At 43.5% G+C, this 21,781-nt stretch overlaps 1 protein-coding gene across 3 annotated transcripts in view; it reads left to right on the top strand.

The window, feature by feature from the left end:
• Positions 1 to 21,781, top strand: part of ACAD8 (acyl-CoA dehydrogenase family member 8) — a 600,270-nt gene that overhangs the window by 524,219 nt on the left and 54,270 nt on the right. For all 3 annotated transcript variants that reach the window (XM_078870130.1, XM_078870132.1, XM_078870133.1), the window contains one exon: positions 10,599 to 10,751. In XM_078870130.1, the coding sequence (XP_078726256.1) occupies positions 10,599 to 10,751 (153 nt within the window). The remainder of the gene's footprint in view (positions 1 to 10,598; positions 10,752 to 21,781) is intronic.

Genomic DNA, 21,781 nt, shown 5'->3' with positions numbered 1-21,781 from the left:
CTATGGCCAAATGAGCATGAGATTATTGCGTTGCTCATCTCTATTGGTAGCCCTAAACTCTTGCTTCAAATTCCATATTCCCTGGCAGGGGATAGTCTCTTCAAAGAGCGATCACTTTTTACTTCCCACATGGCAGTATTTCTTTTATAGACATCGAAGGAACAATGGGTTTAGTCAACCCCTGATGAGATTTGAGCTCATAGCCTTCTGATCATAAGTCAGACACGCTCAAAGAAACCATCTGGCCCAATATATAAAGACAATTATAATGAGTCTATAGGGTGGTGACATATCAATGAACACATTGCAATTCAATGCCAGCCACAGTTTTGTTACTGGCCACACACAACGTGCTTGAACTTTGCTGTGCATTGACACCAGCAGTGAGTTAACATCACCACTGGAGACACAAAGATGGCTGAGTACATTTCTGACCACAATGCCCTTTCTATATGTATGCCAGGCTGAGCTCAAGGTGATACCTTTGCATTCAAATCGTATCTCAGTCTTACATTGCACAGTGTGCGGTGAATAATTGGGCAAAACATGCATAAGAACGTATAAATAACCGCATATAAACAGGTAACAAATAAGTGAACAGAAGCGTACATTTTTCACTTGAGTTACAGCCACAAATTTGCGTGTGGTGTAGTTATTAATATCGTTTGAGGGCATAATTTTCAGAGCACACAAGCGTGTGATCATTTCCTCCTGCCTAAGCCGAAATCATTACTGAGATTTTTGTGTGAAATGAGCTTTCCAAATCCAATGAAGGTACTGCTTTTTAGCTGGGCATCAATAGGTAATATTCAAGCACTTATTAATCGAATTAAATAACGGCGTCTTTGTGGATCGGATTGAATTTCTTCCCAACGTGGTGGCAGATGGTTACAGTTAACCTCATAATGTCTGATGGTGTTGCATTCATCCAGAGATTTGGTTCTGATCACTTCACGTGTTTGTGTTGCTCTGTGTGCAAGTAATAAACATGACACTCAAATTTGACACAGCATTTACAATTATTTTTCTGGCCGAGTGGAACGATGGTAGATTATTCGTCTCACAATCACAATGTCATGAGTTCAAATCCTGATCAGGAGTCAGCTATTCTCATGATGTCTCGGAGTTTGATCCAAAAAGAAATGAGTACTGTATTATGGGAAGGTAACAGTGGTTGTCCTACGGAGAGAGTAACCCCGTATAAACGTGCAAATTCCACAACCGGCTCATGGCCATCAACAGACAACGACTGCCTGATGCACAGGTGAGCACTGAGACACGTTTGCTATTCTATTTAAATAAATATATGTTATGCTTAACCGATAAGAAATCCCATCAACAAGGAAAATGTTCACAGGCTGATGTTAGACACCGAGTGGCCTTTCTTGAGTTGCAAGGTCTTGAGATGCAGCTACGTTTAGATGCTAATTTTATTGTTTTTTTATAATTCCGTGCAGCCTAAACCTTTGTTACAAATACACATCTTAGATTCATGTCTGTCAGCTCAACAGTGATAACAATGCCCCATTTTCCATCTTTTTCGCAGCTTCACGTGTATTGGGTGTTGGCACACTGGACTTGCAATCCATATGTCCTCCGGTTCGATCTCTCAGCCAGTAGTTGAAACAGTAAGCAAGTTTCTTAAATCCCCCTCCTCCCCGCAACTTGTGTCCACCCAACAATATAGATGGGCACGCCACAGTTAGCCAATGGGCAGGTGTTAAAGAGCACATGTATCTGTGGTTACACATACAGCATTGCGATCATGAGCATGCAAGGAATCCAGGCTCAAGCAATTTGAAACCTGGAGCCGGGTGCACTACTTGGATAAAAAAGAGGCCACATTTTCAGTTGTTTATACAGCCCTCCTAATATGAAAACTGTCACTTTTACGAATGTAGACACGGATGTGGTTTGCCACCAAAGCACCACTGAGATCCCAGATTTGGGGCCCGAGGCAAGCGAGTAAAACATTGATATTACCTCCTCGCTCTCAAATTGTTCCCCTTTGCAGGAAATATGATGGTCTCGGCTGTAGCGCCTGTGTTTGACAAATAAATAAATAACGTGACTGCAAATTTCACCATGTTACTAATGCACTGCATTATGTGAAAACTCCCACTTTAACATCGAGGCATTCTCTCTGTGATGGATTCTCTCCATTGTCAACTTGCTATCATGTGGTTTTTCTTTTGATTCTTTTTGGTAACGTAATCAAGAGGGACATTATGCCACCTCCGTAAAAGGCCATCTCACCTCACCATCACTTGTGTTATGGGCCAGATCCTAGTTGCATAGTCAACACTCCTCGTTAAGGCCTCCATTCCTGAAAGGCTGCCCTCATCTGCCTCGATGTCTGGCTTGGTCACCAGCCTCTGGATGCCACTCGCCTGTATCGGGAACCTGCCCTCCTGCACCCTGTGCATGTAACCCATACAATCAAAACGACATGTTCCTGACGTCTACAATGTATGTTGATACTTATTTCGCATCGTACGTAGCCAACCGTGCTCATCGGAGGTACTGCTTTCCTGCCACCTTTTAGTCCGAAACTTTGAAGTTGCTTTCCAAAATAAGTTATTTCTTCACATACTCGGAGTGTATGCGCTTACTTTCTGATGGCTCTGAAAGAAGCAGCCCTCTGATCAATCTATAATCCGACGCTATTTTAGTCTCAACCACCCTTCTGTATGGTCAAGTATCTGAGATTGTGTGTGTGTGTATACATCACTGCTAATGCACTACCTTCACTTTACATCAACTATCTTGCCTTGTTGATACGTACACAGGTTGTTTCCCAGATTGTCTGGCACAATGTTGAAGCATCGTTAATTCCCAGAGTGAATGTCAGACGTGGTGCAGTAACTCTTGAGTGACTTAATCAAACAGAATCCCTTCACTTTTTGTTTTGAATGTCAGCACAGCATTGTCACTGTAGGTGGCATTTTCGTAAGTCACCTTTAATTGTTGTAGTTTTGTATACACAATGGCAAGGAACACAATCCCGAAACCCCCTACCTGAAGACCATGGCACAGATCTCTGTATGCCTTGGCAGCGACGAAGCACCTTAGCTACAAGCTGAAGGGAAAATAACGAGAATAGAAGGAGGCGATATGCCCCCCCCCCATTTCCTTGAGAACCCCCGAATACCAGGCAATACCAGAACGATAAGAGGAAAGATAATGAGTGGTGAGTGGGGGCTGGAGTGGAGGACCAGGCGATAGACACCACGTTACTACTATCACATTCTCAGTCACTGTTGTTCCCATGAAGGAAAAATGCAGAACCAATTAGCGCGGTTGGCTGCGTACGGTGCGAATGAAGTTCAACATCCGTGTTATTTATATTTAGTATTGTTTTTATTTGGTTATGGCACCCCCCCACCCCGTTACCCCCCTCCTCATTCTCCCCCCTCCCTAACCTAATCTCCCTCTTCCGATCTTTGACCCTACTACTGCAGGGAAGAGAACCCGGTGAACTTCAACCGGCCCCCCATTAGGGAAGGGGAATCGCCCAGAGGGTGCCGCTTCCATCGATCCACGTGTTTCCCCTGCGCTGCCGTGCCGAATTTGTTTGCTCTCTGTTGTGTCTGTGTTGCGGTTTGAATAATTGTTTTAGTCTAGATTTGAAGTTTTCATGACTGCAAGGATTCACACTCTTCGGTTTTTTCGGTAAAGTCACGTAGGAAAATAATAATAATAATAAAATAAAATTATAATAAATTAAAATAACTTTGATACAGTAAATTTGGCTGTGACGGTCCCACCTGAAGACAGATACTTGTGTTGCCTCCGAAACGTCGTAATTTAATTTAGTTATTTTCATTTATTATTATTATTATTATTATTTTATTATTTTTATTTTACCTACGTGACTTTGCCGAAAAAACCTAAGAGTATGAATATTCTTCTTTTGTATTGTTTACGAATCTTGAAACTTGTCGGGCAGCCCCACGACACAGCCCGAGTGCATATGAACAACATTAATGTTTAATTTTAAACCATGCATGCCAATATATGCGTTCAGGCTTATAGGCCTTACGACTAGTGTGTGTGTGGGGGTGTAGTTTTGAAGATTGTGAACATTAGCATTGACTCGTTTAGAGCTGTTAGAGATGTTCAACTGATTGTGAATGTTGATCCAGTCTATTTTGCATTTGAACACTGGGATGTCTTGCACTGTGTCTGAACTTGGCTTGAGCGACCACTCGCACAAGATAAAGGCGTAGGCCTGCAATTGCTTAGTAATGCAACTGCTGATATTTTAGCCTACTCTTCCTCACTGGTCAGAGGTTGTCAGTACTCGCACTTTACCACACCATGCACAACTTGTTGGTATATGGTGGTGCGTACCAATTGTGTGTTCACCACTCAAGACGAGTCAGCCTCAAATGAGAACGTCGTGCTGGGTGTGAGACTCAGCACTGGGGAGAGAGAGAGACAAAGTGGGCAGGTGTGGTGCTGGCCACACACCTCCCTGTCATACTCCACGCTTGTCCTTAATGGGTGCTCGTGAACAGCATTTGCCCAAACAGTTTATGAAGGTAATTGGAGGAGCTTCCATGGTGTGTGTATGTGTACATGTGTAGTGAGTCCAACTGAGTCGCAAACGTTGTCTTAGGGAGCAACACATTGTATTAAACTATTTGCACAACATACTCGAGGCTATTAACACAACACACACTCGGGTGGTGACCGCCCAACTAACCACGCTACGGCGAAACTAGACACGGTTCCACTATCCCGGTCCGGACCACAAGCTGGGTCCCGGACCGCGTGGCTGGAGGCTTCTTCAAGCTAGACGTGGATCTCCTGCCTCTCCAACAGTAAGAACCCCGAGCCCCTCACAGGGCCCCCCTTATATTGGGCCGGGCTGGGGCTGGCTCCGCCTCTCGCCCCGTCCACCTTCTCGATCTTTCTCGCCCTTGCCCGAAGGCTCTCGAGAGTTCTTTCTGGACCACGTGACCACCCTTTGGCCCCCTCCACCGGTGGCCCCCCTCCAGTATCATCCAGTCACGTGTCCCCAGGTTAGCCAGAGTATCATGCCCCCAACGTAACCCTAGCTGGCTGATACTTTCTGGCTCTCTCAACGGGAGCCCACACCGCACGCTGTGCGTGGTGCCACTGCACTGAACCAGCGCTCACCCATGCCCCCACTAGGGCTGGTACTTCACCCCGTGTCTAGGGTGTACACACAACAGTCGACATCCCGCCGTGGCCTCGCAGGCCCGGCACCACACAGTGACATTCCCAGTCACTACTCATGTATGCATGAACGGGAGCGGTAGTCTCGTGGTTAGCACGCCGCCCTACGAACCTTGCGACCCGAGTTCGATTCCCGTCCGGGACCAGTTCAGACGATTCTCTAAACTGGTCCGGGGCATCCGCTAGGTCGACTCAGCCTCAAATGATTACCTGGTGCGGTGTGTAAACATCACCACTTTCCCCAACAGTCTGTTAAGGCTATTGGGGGGATCTTTGTCTTTTTGCATGAACCCATGCACGCACACGCTTACAAATGACATTTGAATCCAACTCATGCCTATATACTCTGTGCCCCAAGCTAAACCTTTATGGTGGTGAACTAATGAAAACTGCTAACTTTTGCAGTTTAGGACATTCTGAACCTTTGTGTTGACTCTTAATGTTGCAGACTTGCAACTGATTGCCAATTTTATTACAGTGGGCAGTGCCTTAGGCTACTGTGGTAAATGATAGGCTCATTTTAGCTTCAATTCTACTCAAACTTTAAATATCAGTGCCGAGCCAACGCGATGGGTTGGCTGCTTTCCAGCTTGAGGCAATTACAATTTGATCGTTGGTACATTGCGTTAAATAATTTTATAAGCGATCTGCTTAGTTAAGTCACTTGTCGACACACGTCGCCATAAAATCATTTACTGTAAATTTAGTAAACGAACGAGATTTACTAAATGCACTTCTGCATAAAGCTGTTAACTTATGAAAAGTGCTGGATTGATGCGCGTTGGCGATGGCAATTGAAGGAACAGTAAATTTGTTCTAATGGTTTAAAAGCCTCAGAAGACTGATCATATGCAGGCTGACGTTGTAAGTTACCCTGATATCAGTCCAGGTGTCAACCCTAAAGCGCTGGTGGAAATGCCACTTTCCCCATGGTGGATCCGATATCTCCATAAGATGACCGCTCATTACTTGCACAAAATGGTACTAATTTTATTGACCACCCTGGCTATGCATGTGTAGGTATTCTTCTCCATGTAAATAAGTTGGCGCTTATTAATTGTTTACCATTACGAATTAAATTTTACTCGAAGGCTTCCTACCTGAATGGAAACAGCTCTGGGCCGACACACCTCAAATTTCCCTCCCTTTTCATGCAGATTTTTAAGTAAAAATAAATTGAATTTTATGCCATAAATCACGTATTGTTATATGCAGTTACCTCCCATTTGCACCGTGATTCAAGGTGTGTCACGAGCTGGAATCCCCCCTTCGTATGCAATTGTAAACGGTCCCACATGGTGACGCCGCAGAAATATGGCAGTCATATTATAGGGGAAATGGACTGTGTGGTCTCAACGGGCCCTCGCATGCTTCTGAAATAAAGGTCTCCCATTCCTCCTATTTCTGGGGTCCCTGAATTTAACCTCTCTTATGCAACGCTGCGCATACCCGACGAATCTTTAAACTAAAAAAAGTGGTTCCCCGTGTAGCAATCGTCCGATACAGGTCTACATTGTATTCGTCAGAGCTGACCTTCGTTTGTTTTGCGTAGGCCTTGTTGGCCAGGCTGAGACCACCAATGCCCTCCACTTGAGGCACGTGGTTAAATAAACGGGTGGCTGCCCAGATTTGAACCCAAGATATCGGTGCCCTGACATTACATCAGTCCCCCGAGCCAAGCCCCCTGTCACCTCCTGAACTTTTCACTCGTGCCCTTAATAAGGCACCCTTCACCTGCAGAGAGGCATGCACCCTTCCAGAACGAGCAGAGTCAACGTTGACAGATCGCAGAGGAGATCACATTGTGTATGTGTGGGCAGCCAGCTGATGACATTACAGCGAGGTGGACTTCTGTCAAATCTATACTTGAACCTTATGGCGGGACCCCGTGGTCCCGAATAAACGGAAGTCAAAATCGCAATTAATGTATTTATTTTGGCGACTCCGTCCCACCGCGCACATAAACGCCGCGACCCACCTGGCGCGGATCATTCTGTTGTCGTGTCGTGCAAGCGCAGCGAGGTCGAATGCGCAGAAAAAAACTAAACTTTGAAACTTTGATTAGCGCATCGTGTAGAGCTCGTCGAGAGGAATAGATTGCCGTATCGTTCGCATTCAACAGACATAAAATGACGTCGCAACGCAGTTTATGCGAGAGCTTATGGGACCCCGGGTTCCCGCCACAAGGTTTAATTGATGGTTCATGTTTCATCTTCTCATATGTGTGGGTTTTTTTTATGAGCGCCCCAATTTCATCTTGTGTAAAAGCACTCTTTTAAAATGTGCGTATGCATTGGCCATATGTGTTGTGTGTGAATATTTTATGCGTCTTATGTATGGGACAAATATTTCAGAGCCCTTAAAAAAATATGAATATTAAAACTCGGTAAGAATTTCAATGCAGTTTAACGCGTAGGCTTTTGCGACCAATATCCATAATAGAGGTTTTTGGGTTAAATCGCATACATATGAATGTGTCGTTAAACCCACCACCACCCGACACAGCCAATTAGTAAGTTTTGTCACATAAACAAAACATGCCAATTTGTTACTAGTACAGCACACCGGTGTGGTGGAGAGTAAACCCACAACATTTACAATTCGAGTACGACGTTTTGCCACGAATCACAACCAGCATCATCAGGTGATCGCCAGAAATGTGGAGAAATTTTACTAATTGGCTGTGTCGGGTGGTGGTAGCTTTAGCGACACATTTATATTTACATGATCTAATGCAAAAACCTCTATTATGGATTCAATACAAATGAAATGGCACAAAGACAATATTAAAATATGCGTGTTCCAACAACAGGATTAGTTTTCATTTAATTGTTTACCTGATACTGGAATTTCATTAGCCAATAAGCCGATGGACTCATATTTTATTTACATGTGGAGATAGCACCGATTATGTTCCACAACAACGCACAATGTGTTTGTGTACAATATTGCATTCTCCATTGAACATGGCCCCATCATTTAGATTGAGGGCCCAGCAGCACTTGCTTAGCGAGCCTAACTTAGCTGATGAGACCTCGAAGGTCGAAACCAGTCCAGAATTTGCTTTTTTAACAAATGCTGTTGGGTAATATTTGTCTAGAAGACAATAGGCGGATGGGGTATAAAAAAGACCGTTTTATATTAGGAGACACAGAATGGAGTTCTGATTATATTTGCATTCACTTATAGTGTGTTATTTCTGAATGAGCTGAGACCATTTACTGCTGTAAAACCATCTCAGCGCAAGATGACATTCTCAATGAACCCTTATCGGGATAGCTTGCTACAGACGTGCCCTGTGTTCTTGGGGTGGTGTAGGTCACCTGACTTTGCCTGCGCTAATATCTGGGGTCGTTGTCAAAAGAGTGTCATTTAATATTCATGCATAGGTGCATTTATTTTAGCACCACATGAATGTTAAGTGATTCTTTAGGATAAAAATAGTTGCACATGCAGACATGTTATATTTTACTTCGATTTTCTTCCCTACAGAAATGTAAACACGCCACATTTACATTGACTTTGTTTTTAAGCAGACACAGGTGTTTTTGTATTATTTTTTCGTGGCATTTCACTGTAGCACAAATGCTCAACGTGTTTTGATTACAATTAACAACTCATTCCGTTTTTATTTTTGCTTAAAAACACAAGTGAAACGAGCTCTTGGTTTCTAGTCGATAACTGACATCTACAAGAAATACAGCCCTTCCCAGCTCTGTGGTATCCTAGTCGAGCACATGTCATGCTGGGTTATGGTTGGTAGGACAATGAGTAGCTATACATCTCTAAGTGTTTTTTTTTGTGTGTTCATCACAGTTCCTGAGCACAGGTCTTAAAGCCCAAAACACCAAGCGACCAGCAACGAGCAGCACTATTTAAGTTGGAAGAGAATGACTTCCGGGTTAGTCATGCAACTTTAGGGGTTAGTGCTCCTGAGGCTTCTGATCCCTACAAAGCGAGTCTGGTTTTCTCTTCATACATTTCTTGAACGGAGCAAGGTTACAAGTAAGGTGACGGTGAGAGGGCATTACACTGTGGAGTAGTGGGAGGGCAGTAGCAGGTAGGGGAATGTTACCTTCAGTGTGGTGAATAAACACAGGGTGGATGAGATGAAACAAGTCAATCTGGATGTCATTGGCAATGATTATCTAAGTCCCATTGCTCTGCTGTGCTCTACCTTATCTTTGACAGTTGTACTGCACTCGGGCAGCTTACAACAGTTGCAGAATCAGACCAAAGGAATGAAATGGTAGCGATACGTTGGGGCCTCAAGGACGATGGAGATGGAACCCGCAACCTCTGGACTACAAGTCCAGTGTGCGAATAACAATTGTACTACAGCAGCAACATTCCTGTGATGTTCTGTGGAGGAAGTGGTGAATTCAGGGATTGTCGGGAGCACATGATGCCTGGACAGTGCTGTGTGACAGTGAGGCTGATTGGCAGTACAAGGTGCCCCGAGAGACAGGGTTCAATGCTTGGGCTGCGCTGGAAGCCAAACATGCAGTGTCTGTGCTTGGTCCACGGGGTGACCCAAGACGTGTCTCTGCCAGGGCTTGATTCTCCCGTGTGGCTGTGCGAGATGGCTTTATTAACGAGTTGTCTAGAGCCAGCAAAAATAAACCATCTGGTTTCACCGGGACACCAAATATATTCCATGTAGAAGCGCAAATAAAATCATCATTATCAGCCGTGGTCCATCCACTGCTGCATGAAGGTATCCTCAAGCTGCCGATGCCATCTCTCGCATTTCTCCGATGTAATATATGTATACGTAACATATTCATATGAATACATACCTGTTCTTTAGTTTATACAAGGAAGGCCTCAAGATTTATTCAGTAGACTTCCGCAATGAGTTGTTTGGCTGTTATTTCTTTCATGAGTATTTTGCGTGTGGGTGGAAACTGGAGTCCCTGTCTGTCTTCCCCCACCTCCTCCCTTCTACCCTCTCCCCTTATATTTCAAATATATTCCTGTCTGTTGCATACTCGAGTAATAATAACGCTGAATCTACTTTGATATTTCTGTAGCTCGTGTTGGGTTTTTTTTAAGTCATTTGTCCAAGTCAACTTTTGTTACTGGAAATGTATCACATTTCATATTGACTCTATTTGCATGCTGTTTTCTTTTTTCTTTAGCAAATGTCGTTATTTATGCTTGATTTCGATTTTTTTTGTTTCATTTATTCGTGGTTCTTTCTCTCATTTCTGTTTGCTTAATTGGTGTCCTCAGTTTTGATGTTACTGCTTTTGTCATTTGTGTAACCCAGATTGACCGACACTCGTCTCTCTGGGGGTTCTTGCCCGTTTAACGCCAACATAAGTGCGAGCTTGAAACTATTTTGTTTTATCTGTACCCCCATGCACTCCTGCCACCCCGTCCCCACGCAGTACCTGCAGTTCCGGCTGGCTGAGATGGCCACGTCTCTGGTGGCATCGAGGCTCATGATCCGGAACGCGGCACGAGCGCTGGACCTGGGCGACCCGGCCGCTGTGCCGCTCTGCGCCATGGCCAAGCTCTTTGCCACCGACGAGTGCTTCAAGGTTTGTTCCTCGGTGCCACGCCAGAGCCTGCGGTTGTGGTGCATGTGCCGCAGAGTGGCACAGAGCTTCATAGCTCATCAGATTTCTCCAAGATAAATAAAGATTCGGATTCTGACCTGCCTCACAATCATACAAACAGGGGGCTATGAGATGCAATGATGGGGGGGAGATCACCACCCCCCCCCCACACTCCTTAATTTAGACCTCAAAGTTGAGGTGTTATTTAGGATTACCAGTGAAAAAATTTGCAATTTCAGGACCATTCCCCACTAGGGAATCCTCAAGTTCTGCATCTGCTTGGCTCATCACATCACCGGGGTTAATAAAATGTCCAATGCTTGCGGGTAGTCACCAGTCATTGTCCGATGGGTGAACTGGTCTCTGCCATGAGCTCGGGCTGCTAAGGGATAGGAATGCCAAGCAGTGCTCATTGGAGAAGAGGTTTGCTTTTGAAATGTTGACTTCAGTGAGCAGGTAGTGCAACCCAGCGATTGCTTGTTCACACCATACTTTGCAAGCTATTATAATCTATAAAAAAATGTTATGTACTGGGCCAATGGTGGAAATTCCATATATATATGACAGGGGCCAATAACTCAACAGTAAGACCACTATTGACCTTCTACAAATTGTAATAACCCTAGAGGGATGAAGGACTGAGTTGATCTCTGACCAGGAATCCAAACTTCACAATATGAGTCGTGTACTCTGTGCCACCTGGCCTGTTCTCATCATCATCATTCATGACTTCCAAGTTCTCAATCGACCAATGTGTCCAATTTATGAAATATGTGGGCGTTATAAATTGAGGTTAATATTATCATCATCAACCCACTTCTGGCTGAAGGCCTTCCCAAGCTGCCAAAACCTCTCATGATACAGCTATGTGATAATGCACCCAGCACCTGCATATGAACTGACTTCATTGCTCCGTTATACATGTGTATATGTAAGTTGTACTTGTTTCGCACCGTGCGTAGCCAACCGTGCTCAATCGGAGGTGTGAGCGAAGGACAAATAAACTAAGCACAAAAATCAGTTCTCAAAGAAAGGAGTTTTCAATCGAGATTTCAAAGTGCATAGTGCCAGTGTCTTCTTAATATCAGAAGGAAGAGCATGCCAGACGGCCTCAGAAGTGCATCTGAAAGCACGCGATGCGGTGACCGTCTTTGTTCGATGGCCAGCCAAGAGCCAGTGCGAGGATGACCGGAGTTTGTGTGATCGTTTATGTTCCGTGATGAGATCAGCAAAGTATCGTGGTTCATTTGCGGCAAACACTTTGTGTGTAATGCTCCATCTCCTTGGTGGATGTCGGCTGGGATGCATTCGCTTCCTTGGCTGCCACTCCGTTGTTATTCTTGACCACCGTCCATCATCCTTTCAGTTTATTTACAGCTAGTAATTACGTTAAAATATTATACGTGTGATCTTTAATTCGTCTTGATTCCAGCTGACATATTCCATCATCTACATGTGCAGAATCTGGTGCAGTCTTTGAAACTTAAAATTTACATTAAGTAGAGCGTAGCAATAGAGGCCTGCAGCATTAAAATGGAACTGCATTATGTCCCGTAGCCTTTGGCGAGAGAATATAAGTGGTGTCTTTGATGGTACTTGCACAGGATGTTAATTTAAAACATTTGCAAATGCCCATTAGCTAGAACTGGCGGTGCTGCCACAGACATTCACATTAACATTTGTCTGTGCTCTGACTTTGAGGAGGTGAGATCTGTTTTGAAGTAATAACATACTGAGTGAGCAGAAACTTTCTTAAGCAAAATTATATTAATGCCGGGCAATAATTGCATAAAATATCGTTCCTTTTTTCTTACATTTTTTACAGGGCTTATTAATGAACGAGCTGGAACATTGGTTCCAGTGCTTGAGAAGGATTGGCTGATATAATGCGTGGCCATTAGCGGACCTCAAATGGTACATGTGTCGTGAGTTCAACTGAGTCGCAGACGTACTCTTTGGAGGCAACACATTTATTAACACCAACACCCGGGGTAACTACTCCTTAACAGAATAACAACCTATGGTGGTGACCACCAGGCTAACTACGCTAATCACACCGTAACTAGCTACAACGGACCGGACCACAGCTTGGATCCTGGTCCACGTGTTGGAGACTCTGTAGGATGTAGAATGTAGATTTCTTCAGGGTGAACAACAGCGCCGGTCCCTCTGGGGGACCCGGCTTATATCCTCTGTGGTGGGGCTGGCCCCGCCCTTGGCCACGACCACCTTCCAGAATCCTCCAGCAGGATCTCGATCCTGACACGTGACCACCCCTAACCCCCACGTGGGGCCCTTTGTACACGTAACCGGTCACGTATCCTCTCGGGTCAACCGGAGTGCCATGGCCTATAGTAACCCCATTCCTATGGCCGGCACTTCCACACCCTATCCTGTAGGGCTGGCACTGCACGCCAAGCGTGATGCCATCCAGCGCTGTCAATCAGAGCTCACCGAGCCCCTCTAGGGGCGGTACTGCCCCCACATCCTCGTGGTGTCCGCGATGTCAATACATCGCACGCTGTGCCTATCTAGGGCCGGCATTAAATAGTGACATCCCGCGATGTCACTACACATGGATTGCCATGATTTGCAGTGCGAATTGGTACTTTTTTGCCTCACGTATCCTGTCTATCTGATTTGTACTTTTGGCACCATCTGAAATGTCTAATTTGCACTGTCATGTCGGAGCCATTTGTCCCGTTTGCACCATCTCGTACTGTCGATACAATGCCATCTCGTTTGTCCTGTCCCTCTTTGTTTGTTCCGGCTCTCATGCGAGGTCTCATTCGTACCATCGCATCTCTACGGTCTCATTTGTACTGCCTCGTTTGAGGCATCTGTCTTTCTCGTTCTCATTCCTTGTAAAGCATTAACCTCAAGGAAACACGCACACATGGTTGCGTGAATTCAAAAATAATCTCACGAAAAATGCAAGATATGTTGCATTTTCCACTTCATGAAAACGATTGCCCTTCCACTCGGGCTTTGGCAAAAATAGGGGGCCTTCTATTTTGTTTTCCGTTTAGCTTTGTTCATGAACAAGTTGGTAGGATTTGTTAAATTTTGCCAGAAAGCCAGTTTTCACAGTCAACCCCTTAAAATCCCTATCGGCGACATTAATACATTTTGAGAGTGGTGGGTAGGCACGAATTTAAACCCAAGAACTGGTCTTAGAATCAAATTTATAGCCACACGTAATTAAACTGCATGCACAAGTGCAGTGATTGAATGTGCTCAGCTCGGTAACCAAAAGACTGTGCAAAGAGTCATTAAATCAAGTCTAGCATATTCCAGCTGTGAGAACTCAACATTTTACATTGGTTTCCATACGAAGAACACCCTTTGCAGTGCATATAAAGATACACTCCCAATTGTGGATTGGAAGCAAATTGAAAGTTAAGGTATTTGCTGAAACGAGTGTTGAATGATGGTCATTCTCATTTGTGGCTCTGGGCCTCGAATGTAAATTCCACATTTCTATGGTGAGAACAATCCATCCATAGAACTGCTATTGATTTCTCACAATGTTGTATTTGATTTATATATTATTCGGGGCTGTTGAACCTCGATTGGAAATTTAAATAGAAATGTTCTGATTGTCAATCATGACAACATTTTCCACAGTGCCATCTAACAGCTATGCAACTTATTGAGAGAGAATGTTTTGATTGGCATGTATGCGGAAATTGTTATGTTAATACACGCGCTGGGCATGGCAGAAATGTGTCCCGTTAAATTTAGAGAGGGTATCAATCGTTAATTATCCAAGTTGCTCGCCTGACTTTGATTGATGATGTTTTCATCAACAATTTTTATTTGGTATCACGACACAGTAGTTTTTTTTTTGAAGCAGCAGCCGCTGCCTAAAATCCAAACATTATCGTGATAGGGTTGTAAAGTAAGACATTGACTGGTATTGTACACTCCGTGGCACAAAAAAATGGAAGATTAAATAATTTTTTTTACATGGGAGAGGTGGGAACAGGTTGCCTATGTTATCATCTCTTGGCAGTTCACTTTCGCTGGTGTGGAATGTGCGTTCATAATTTATATATAACTTATATATAATTTATATACTGTACCTTTTTTATTTTTTCCACCCAACTTCAGATAATTGACAGGTCACATGGGGAAAGTTAATCACAGCATCTTATTTTTTTCTCAAGAAGAGTCGAAAGGTCTGCTAATAACACACGCCACTCTTTCTCTTTATCATCACTTTTTACTTTCTGTAATAATACGAATAAAATGCTGAGCATTACTAAGCACATCGGCTATTCTAAAGTATTGCAAAGGAATATGAATAAATTTCAGCCATGTCAATCCACTGCTGGATGAAGGACCACCCCCCATAGCATGTAGTGAGATGTTAACTACGGTGACAAGATGTTAACTACCTCACCTCCTATACAGGGTTCGATCCCGACCCTGATGTCTGTATATTTGGAGTTTGCATGTTCTCCCTGTGGTCGTGTGGAATTTTCTCTGAGTCCTCCAGATTTTTTCCTCCCCATTCAGAAACATGCATTTTCGAGTAATTGGCTGCTATGAATGTCCACGTATTGAGCTATCATATGTGACTAGGTCACTTCTGAAAAAGAGCTACATCGCTCAGTGGGCCTTGGCAAAATAACATAAAAACCGATTTTATATTTTTTAAATAGTGTTGGTCGTGGAGATTTGTTTGACCAGATTGGTTAGTGTGAATCAGTGAAGAGAAGGGTGGCCATGTTCTTACGAATGGTTCAGATGTCACCCACCACTGATGTGAGTCGTGTGTCCACTGCTCGTCTCTGTTGGTGTCACTCTGCTTGCGATGGAGATTCCACATTCACATCGCAGGAGCTATTCTCTTCACTGCTGAGTAGCTACAAAGAAGAACTCCTTGTATTGACCCCAGATGTATGAGATGCACTGTATGCGAATAATGTGTATGAGTTTCGATTTAAAGCTTTCGTGACTGCAGGGAGACATCTTCTTGGTTCTTTCGGTAAAGTCACGTAGAAGGGAAGTAATAAAATAATAAAAATAAAACATAATAAAATAAATCTCACGACGTTTCGGCCACAACGCAAGCAGCCGTCCTCAGGTAAAGAATGAAACACCACCAAGCTTGGAGCGTATATTCAAGCTGGGTTGGAGGGGGGAAGAAGAGCACCTTGACAAAATAATTTGCATATCAAGAGGAATTTAGCATATTTATGGGAAATGCGTAGGAGGTGGGCGGGTGGTTTCAAAGTCATATTATGCCCGTGCATTATGCAGGATTAGCAGCATCAAAGGGAGGGGATGGGGGTAGCATTAACAAAGGGAAGGAATGTTAATAGTATGTAGCTGCAGTTACTAAACAACCACGTAAAAAACTAAAGTATAAACTACATAGTATCATCAGTATACTAAATATACTCTCCAATAAGCTGAACTACTAACAGTAAGTAATACATTACAATTCTATGTCGCAAAAAATATAATATGCTTCCAGCTAAACTTTTTTCTCTTACATCACACGGGTCTACCCCGTACTATATACTACCATAGACAAATCCAACATTAAATTATATACTGTATTACTATACACCACTCTATACCTTCGTCTATAATATTACCCTAAGTATTATTCTACCCACCCTACTGTATACCACACTGCTGTATATTCACTATACAATTACGATACTATATATTACCTTATACATTATATTAAACATTACACTTTTATACTATTTATTATTATACAATCCGCTATACACTATACCATTGACCGTCGCGTGAAAGATACTAAGAGGAAGCAACGAAATATGTCAATGGGAGAGTGGTGAAAGGAGACTTGCAGCGGAGCAAATAATCCAATCCCTGTGGAGAATACAAGATATATAGTCAATGCCAGTGAGTGGACTGTGGTCTGAAAGTCACCGTAAACGTGAACACAATCAGTTATGATCCGAAATGGTTTATTACGTCCTTCCAATGATTGCTGAGCCAGAATCCATCTTCTCGGTTGAAATTGTCTCTGTGTTTGTATATGTGGATCGCCTCATGAAGGAATCTCTCATGGTAGCCAGATGGCTTGCAGATAACCTCTGTCTTGGAGAAGTCAATGTCATGTGAGCCCACTGAATTGTAACAGTGATTTGCCACGGCTGAGGTGTTTGTCCTACCGTGTTTCAGGTCTGCTTTATGTTCACGGATGTGGTCCGATACATGTCGTTTGGTTTCTCCAATGTAACTGCTACCACAGAGGTAACTTAGTTTGTAGACGCCAGGGTACTGTATGTCTGGAACCACACATTGACTTCTCCAAGACAGAGGTTCTCTGCAAGCCATCTGGCTACCATGAGAGATTCGTTCATGAGGCGATCCACATATACAAACACAGAGACAATTTCAACCGAGAAGATGGATTCTGGCTCAGCAATCATTGGAAGGACGTAATAAACCATTTCGGATATTAACTGATTGTGTTCACGTTTACGGTGACTTTCAGACCGCAGTCCACTCACTGGCATTGACTATATATCTTGTATTCTCCACAGGGAATAGATTCTTTGCTCCGCTGCAAGTCTCCTTGCACCACTCTCATTGACATATTTCGTTGCTTCCTTTTAGTATCTTTCACGCGACGGTCAATGGTATAGTGTATAGCAGATTGTATAAATAGTATAAAATTGTAATGTTTAATACAATGTATGAGGTAATATACAGTATCGTAATTGTATAGTGAATATACAGCAGTGTGGTATACAGTAGGGTGGGTAGAATAATACTTAGAGTAATATTATAGACGAAGGTATAGAGTGGTGTATAGTAATACAGTATATAATTTAATGTTGGATTTGTCTATGGTAGTATATAGTAACAGGGTAGACCCGTGGGATGTAAGAGAAAAAAGTTTAGCTGGAAGCATATTATATTGTTTGCGACATAGAATTGTATTGTATCACTTACTGTTAGTAGCTCAGCTTATTGGAGAGTATATTTAGTATACTGATCATACTATGTAGTTTATACTTTAGTTTTACGTGGTTGTTTAGTAACTGCAGCTACATACTATTAACATTCCTTCCCTTTGTTAATGCTACCCACATCGCCTCCCTTTGATGCTGTTAATCCTGCATAATGCACGGGCATAATATGACTTTGAAACCCCCCGCCCACCTCCTACGCATTTCCCATAAATATGCTAAATTCCTCTTGATATGCAAATTATTTTGTCAAGGTGCTCTTCTTCCCCCCTCCAACCCAGCTTAAATATACACTCCAAGCTTGGTGGTGTTTCATTCTTCACCTGAGGATGGCTGCTTGCGCTGTGGCCGAAACGTCGTGAGATTTATTTTATTGTTTTATTTTTATTATTTTATTGCTTCCTTTCTACGTGACTTTACCGAAATAACCAAGAAAATGTGTATGAGGTAACTACACCACCATGATCGTGCACCTGTTTCATGTGGAATGCATTGTTCATGGCTGGAACCCCACAGTGAGTCTATAGTGTTTTGCTTTCTCAGTTTTAAATTGCTTCACGACCTTCTCATGGTGGGGGCTTATTCTATGAATAGCACAGCCAAAATGTGCAGTCAGATTTAATATCTATGTAAAGTTGAAAATGTATATACCTGCTTGTGAATTCAGAAACAGACTCGGAAATTAAACTCCTCAAACACCTAAAATCCTAACTTTTGCCTTAAAACTGAAACTTTTGACTCAGTTAATATTGCTTTGTTTACCCTGAAGTGAGAGCACATTTACATTCTATTATCTGTTTTCAGATGAGAGTTGAAAACTTCTACTTTGGAATGATGCTTCATTGACCATTTGTGATTCAGCACACATTCAATATAATTACTTTTGAGCAAAACCATTCGCCTGACAGATATCCACCTCTATTTACAGCAGTGCAGGAAGTAGGTTACTGACATCTGTCCAATGTTTTTAGTATTTTCATCTTACGTGTTGAGTTTTCTCCCAAAACTTTGGTTTCTTCTAACGTTCAGAACACACTCTTTTGGGAATTGGCTAAACATCTGGGAAGGAAAACAAAACTATGAAACTACTTGGTAGGGATTATCTTGATAATTGCATTACTTTTTTGCATAGTCATGTGGAGCGGCAGTGTGAGAGAGAACTTGACTCACAATTTAAATGTGTGAATTTAAATCCTGGTTGGGAGTCAACCAAACCCCCCACCATTACTTGAGGGGGTACTTTGTTATTGGAAGTTAACATTGGAACTTCCACCGATTGCTCTGAGCTATCCGTGGAGATGAGTGTGGTCAAATTCTCACTTGAGTGTGGAGTCACGTACAAAGCAAAAAAAACCCAACTACATTCGTACCCTCGCAGTGGAGCAAAGACCCACTTTAACCACGGGCCACAACAAACCCCAACTCAACTCTACCCACCAAAATCCACACGCGCACCACGCTCGCGTTCTCACAACTTTCACCACTCACAATCACAAGCTCCTTCCGGTGTTCACCTTTTTTTGTTCGGCCATGGACGTAGCCCTTCGTCCTCCGCTCGTTATGAGCAGCACCCTGCTACTCCCGGTGGGCAACGATGAGCCAGTAGACAGCGGAGAGAGTTTTGCAAGTTGGCAAGGGAACACACAGCCTTCAAGCATGTTGTTCAAGGACAGTGTTTTGCCGTTGCAAAATACAAAGGTTTAAAACAAAATACTTTACCGTGAAGCAAGGTGACCTTTTCACATTTTATGTTTTCTTGGAATTTTCATCGGACCATTATGTTTCAGAATTGTTTATTTATATATACACACACACGCATACAATGTCTCGTATGTGTGTTTGTCTCAAAATGGTTGGGAGCAGTGGCGCAGTGGTTAGAGCGCTGTGCTTCAAATCCGGCGACCAAAGTTCGATTCCTCCTCATGGCCAACACCAGTGACAATTATCTGAACTGGTCTTGGGCCTCCCTTCGATCTACTCAGCCTCAAATGAGTACCTGATGTGGTGTGTAAACATCGCCACTCGGGCGTCAAAGTTGGCCGTGCGTGGAAGCTGGCCACCCACCCCCTCGTGTGCCATGCCGGCCATAATAGGTGCTTGCGAACAGCACTTGCCCCAAGTCTGTTGAAGGTTATACGGGGGATCTTTGTTGTCTCAAAATGTGCTTCTCCACTCCAGCGAGCATCGTGTGGCAATCATCTCCATGGCTGCCCCCCCCTGATCCAGTGGTAAGAATTCCACATTCGTATGGTGGGACCCCAGTATATTACATAGTACAACCACTGTCGACTACTCGCAACGTGGAACCATTTTTTTTAAACCAACCCTGGAAGGAAGATCGTCTGAGTTGGCCTACGACCAGAAATTGTTATTACAACTACTGTGAATCGAGCGCTCCATGTGCAGCACTACCCAACGATGCATTCCGTAAAGAGATAGACGAATCCACGTGATAATTTGAATTGCGTGCACTGTCCCTCTGTAAATTGTGAGGCTAAAATGTGAGCAAAGGGCTGTGCAGCAAAATGATGATCCCCACCATCGCCAACCCGCACTGGCCAACCGCGATGGCCACCGCGGTGAAGTACGGTGAAATAAAACCCGCCGCCCGCGCAATGCGGGGAGGTGCTCGTCCAGGAGTGGCGTGACAAATGTATCGTACGTACGTGTGCGTCTCTTGTTTTATGAACGCTCAAACAACTCTGGATAATCGTGGTTTTAATTCACGACCTTCACATTCCCTCGCGACACAGACACACAGTACAGGCAGTATACAGATTCACACAGCAAGACAAAACAAGGTCATTATGAAACATCTGTGCTGTTTCTTACTCACCAGTGTATGTGGCAACTGCCATCTTTTTAATTGATTAGCGAGGGGGTACGATGATTTGCAACATGTGATTTTTTTTTACTTCAGGCGCATAAGCAGGACAGTTATGTCCAACATCAACTTTCCCATCATACTTAAATGTTTGTCCATGCTGGACTTAGTTTACATCAATGGCTCTACATGTAAATATTGGCTGTGCAAGTCAATAATGCTTCAAAAGTAAATATATTGGTCCCGGACAGTGTTTACTTCACTGTCTAGAAACATGAAACAATGCCTCCATTTGTGCTTTGAGGAAACTGTGGAGAGAGGCAAGAAAGGAATATAAGCTTTAAAGGTCAAAAATGTCAACGTGATGTTGTACTCAAATGGATATAGAGATGGTGTTCACTTCATTTTTGTGTGATTCAAGTGATGGTCTCTCCACACCAGTCCTGAAGCATCATTAGACCTCCTTTGCCAGTACCAAAATATAATAATAGGGGTTTTCCCCGTTTTTCTGGCAACAAAACTGAAATCTTTTTTACAAGGAATCATGTGTGCATTAACCACAATACTTGTGGTCAAAATGCAAACAAAAAACGCACTGATAATATATGCATTGTCTTTGAAACTGATTGGTCCACACCAGAGACGGCTTTCTTTTGAGCCTCGTCTCAATTGGTGCTAGACCAGAGGATGCCAAAAGGCGTACAGCTCAAAGACAATCCACTATCAAAGTAATGAGGGCTCGGGGTAAGCATCTACATCATTAGACCTTCTTTGCCAATACCAAAATATAATAATAGTCCTGAAGCATTGATGTAAAATCCACGTTCATCTATCAGGAGCGACACCAACCATAGTCTAACCACCATCGACTTCCCCAGAAAGATGGCACTTTATCGACCACGGAGAGCTGATGAGCAACACTAAACCAGGATTTTAAATCACAACCTGCGTATTGTGGGCCGCTCACTCGTCGCTTAGCCACCTGTCTCTCACCGTGTCCGACCATGGCCCTTCAATGTCTTTCCTTTGCACTACAACCTTTGTGTCCTACTCCACTGGCTGTCTCGGTCGGCTGCCCTCCTCCGTCTTGCAGATGTGCTCCACCCAAGGTGATCTCTATTTACCGGCCATGTCTAACGATGACTTTTCTGCCACATTTATTTTCTCTGCTTCCATGCTACGTTTCCTCAAAAGGCATGGGAATCTGTTTTTTTTTGCATAAGCAA

Source organism: Lampetra fluviatilis, chromosome 29, assembly GCF_964198595.1.
Source record: "Lampetra fluviatilis chromosome 29, kcLamFluv1.1, whole genome shotgun sequence".
In the NCBI taxonomy this organism is placed as follows: Eukaryota; Metazoa; Chordata; class Hyperoartia; order Petromyzontiformes; family Petromyzontidae; genus Lampetra; species Lampetra fluviatilis.
Note: the sequence above shows the minus strand (reverse complement) of the source record. Positions and strands in the feature narration are given on the sequence as shown.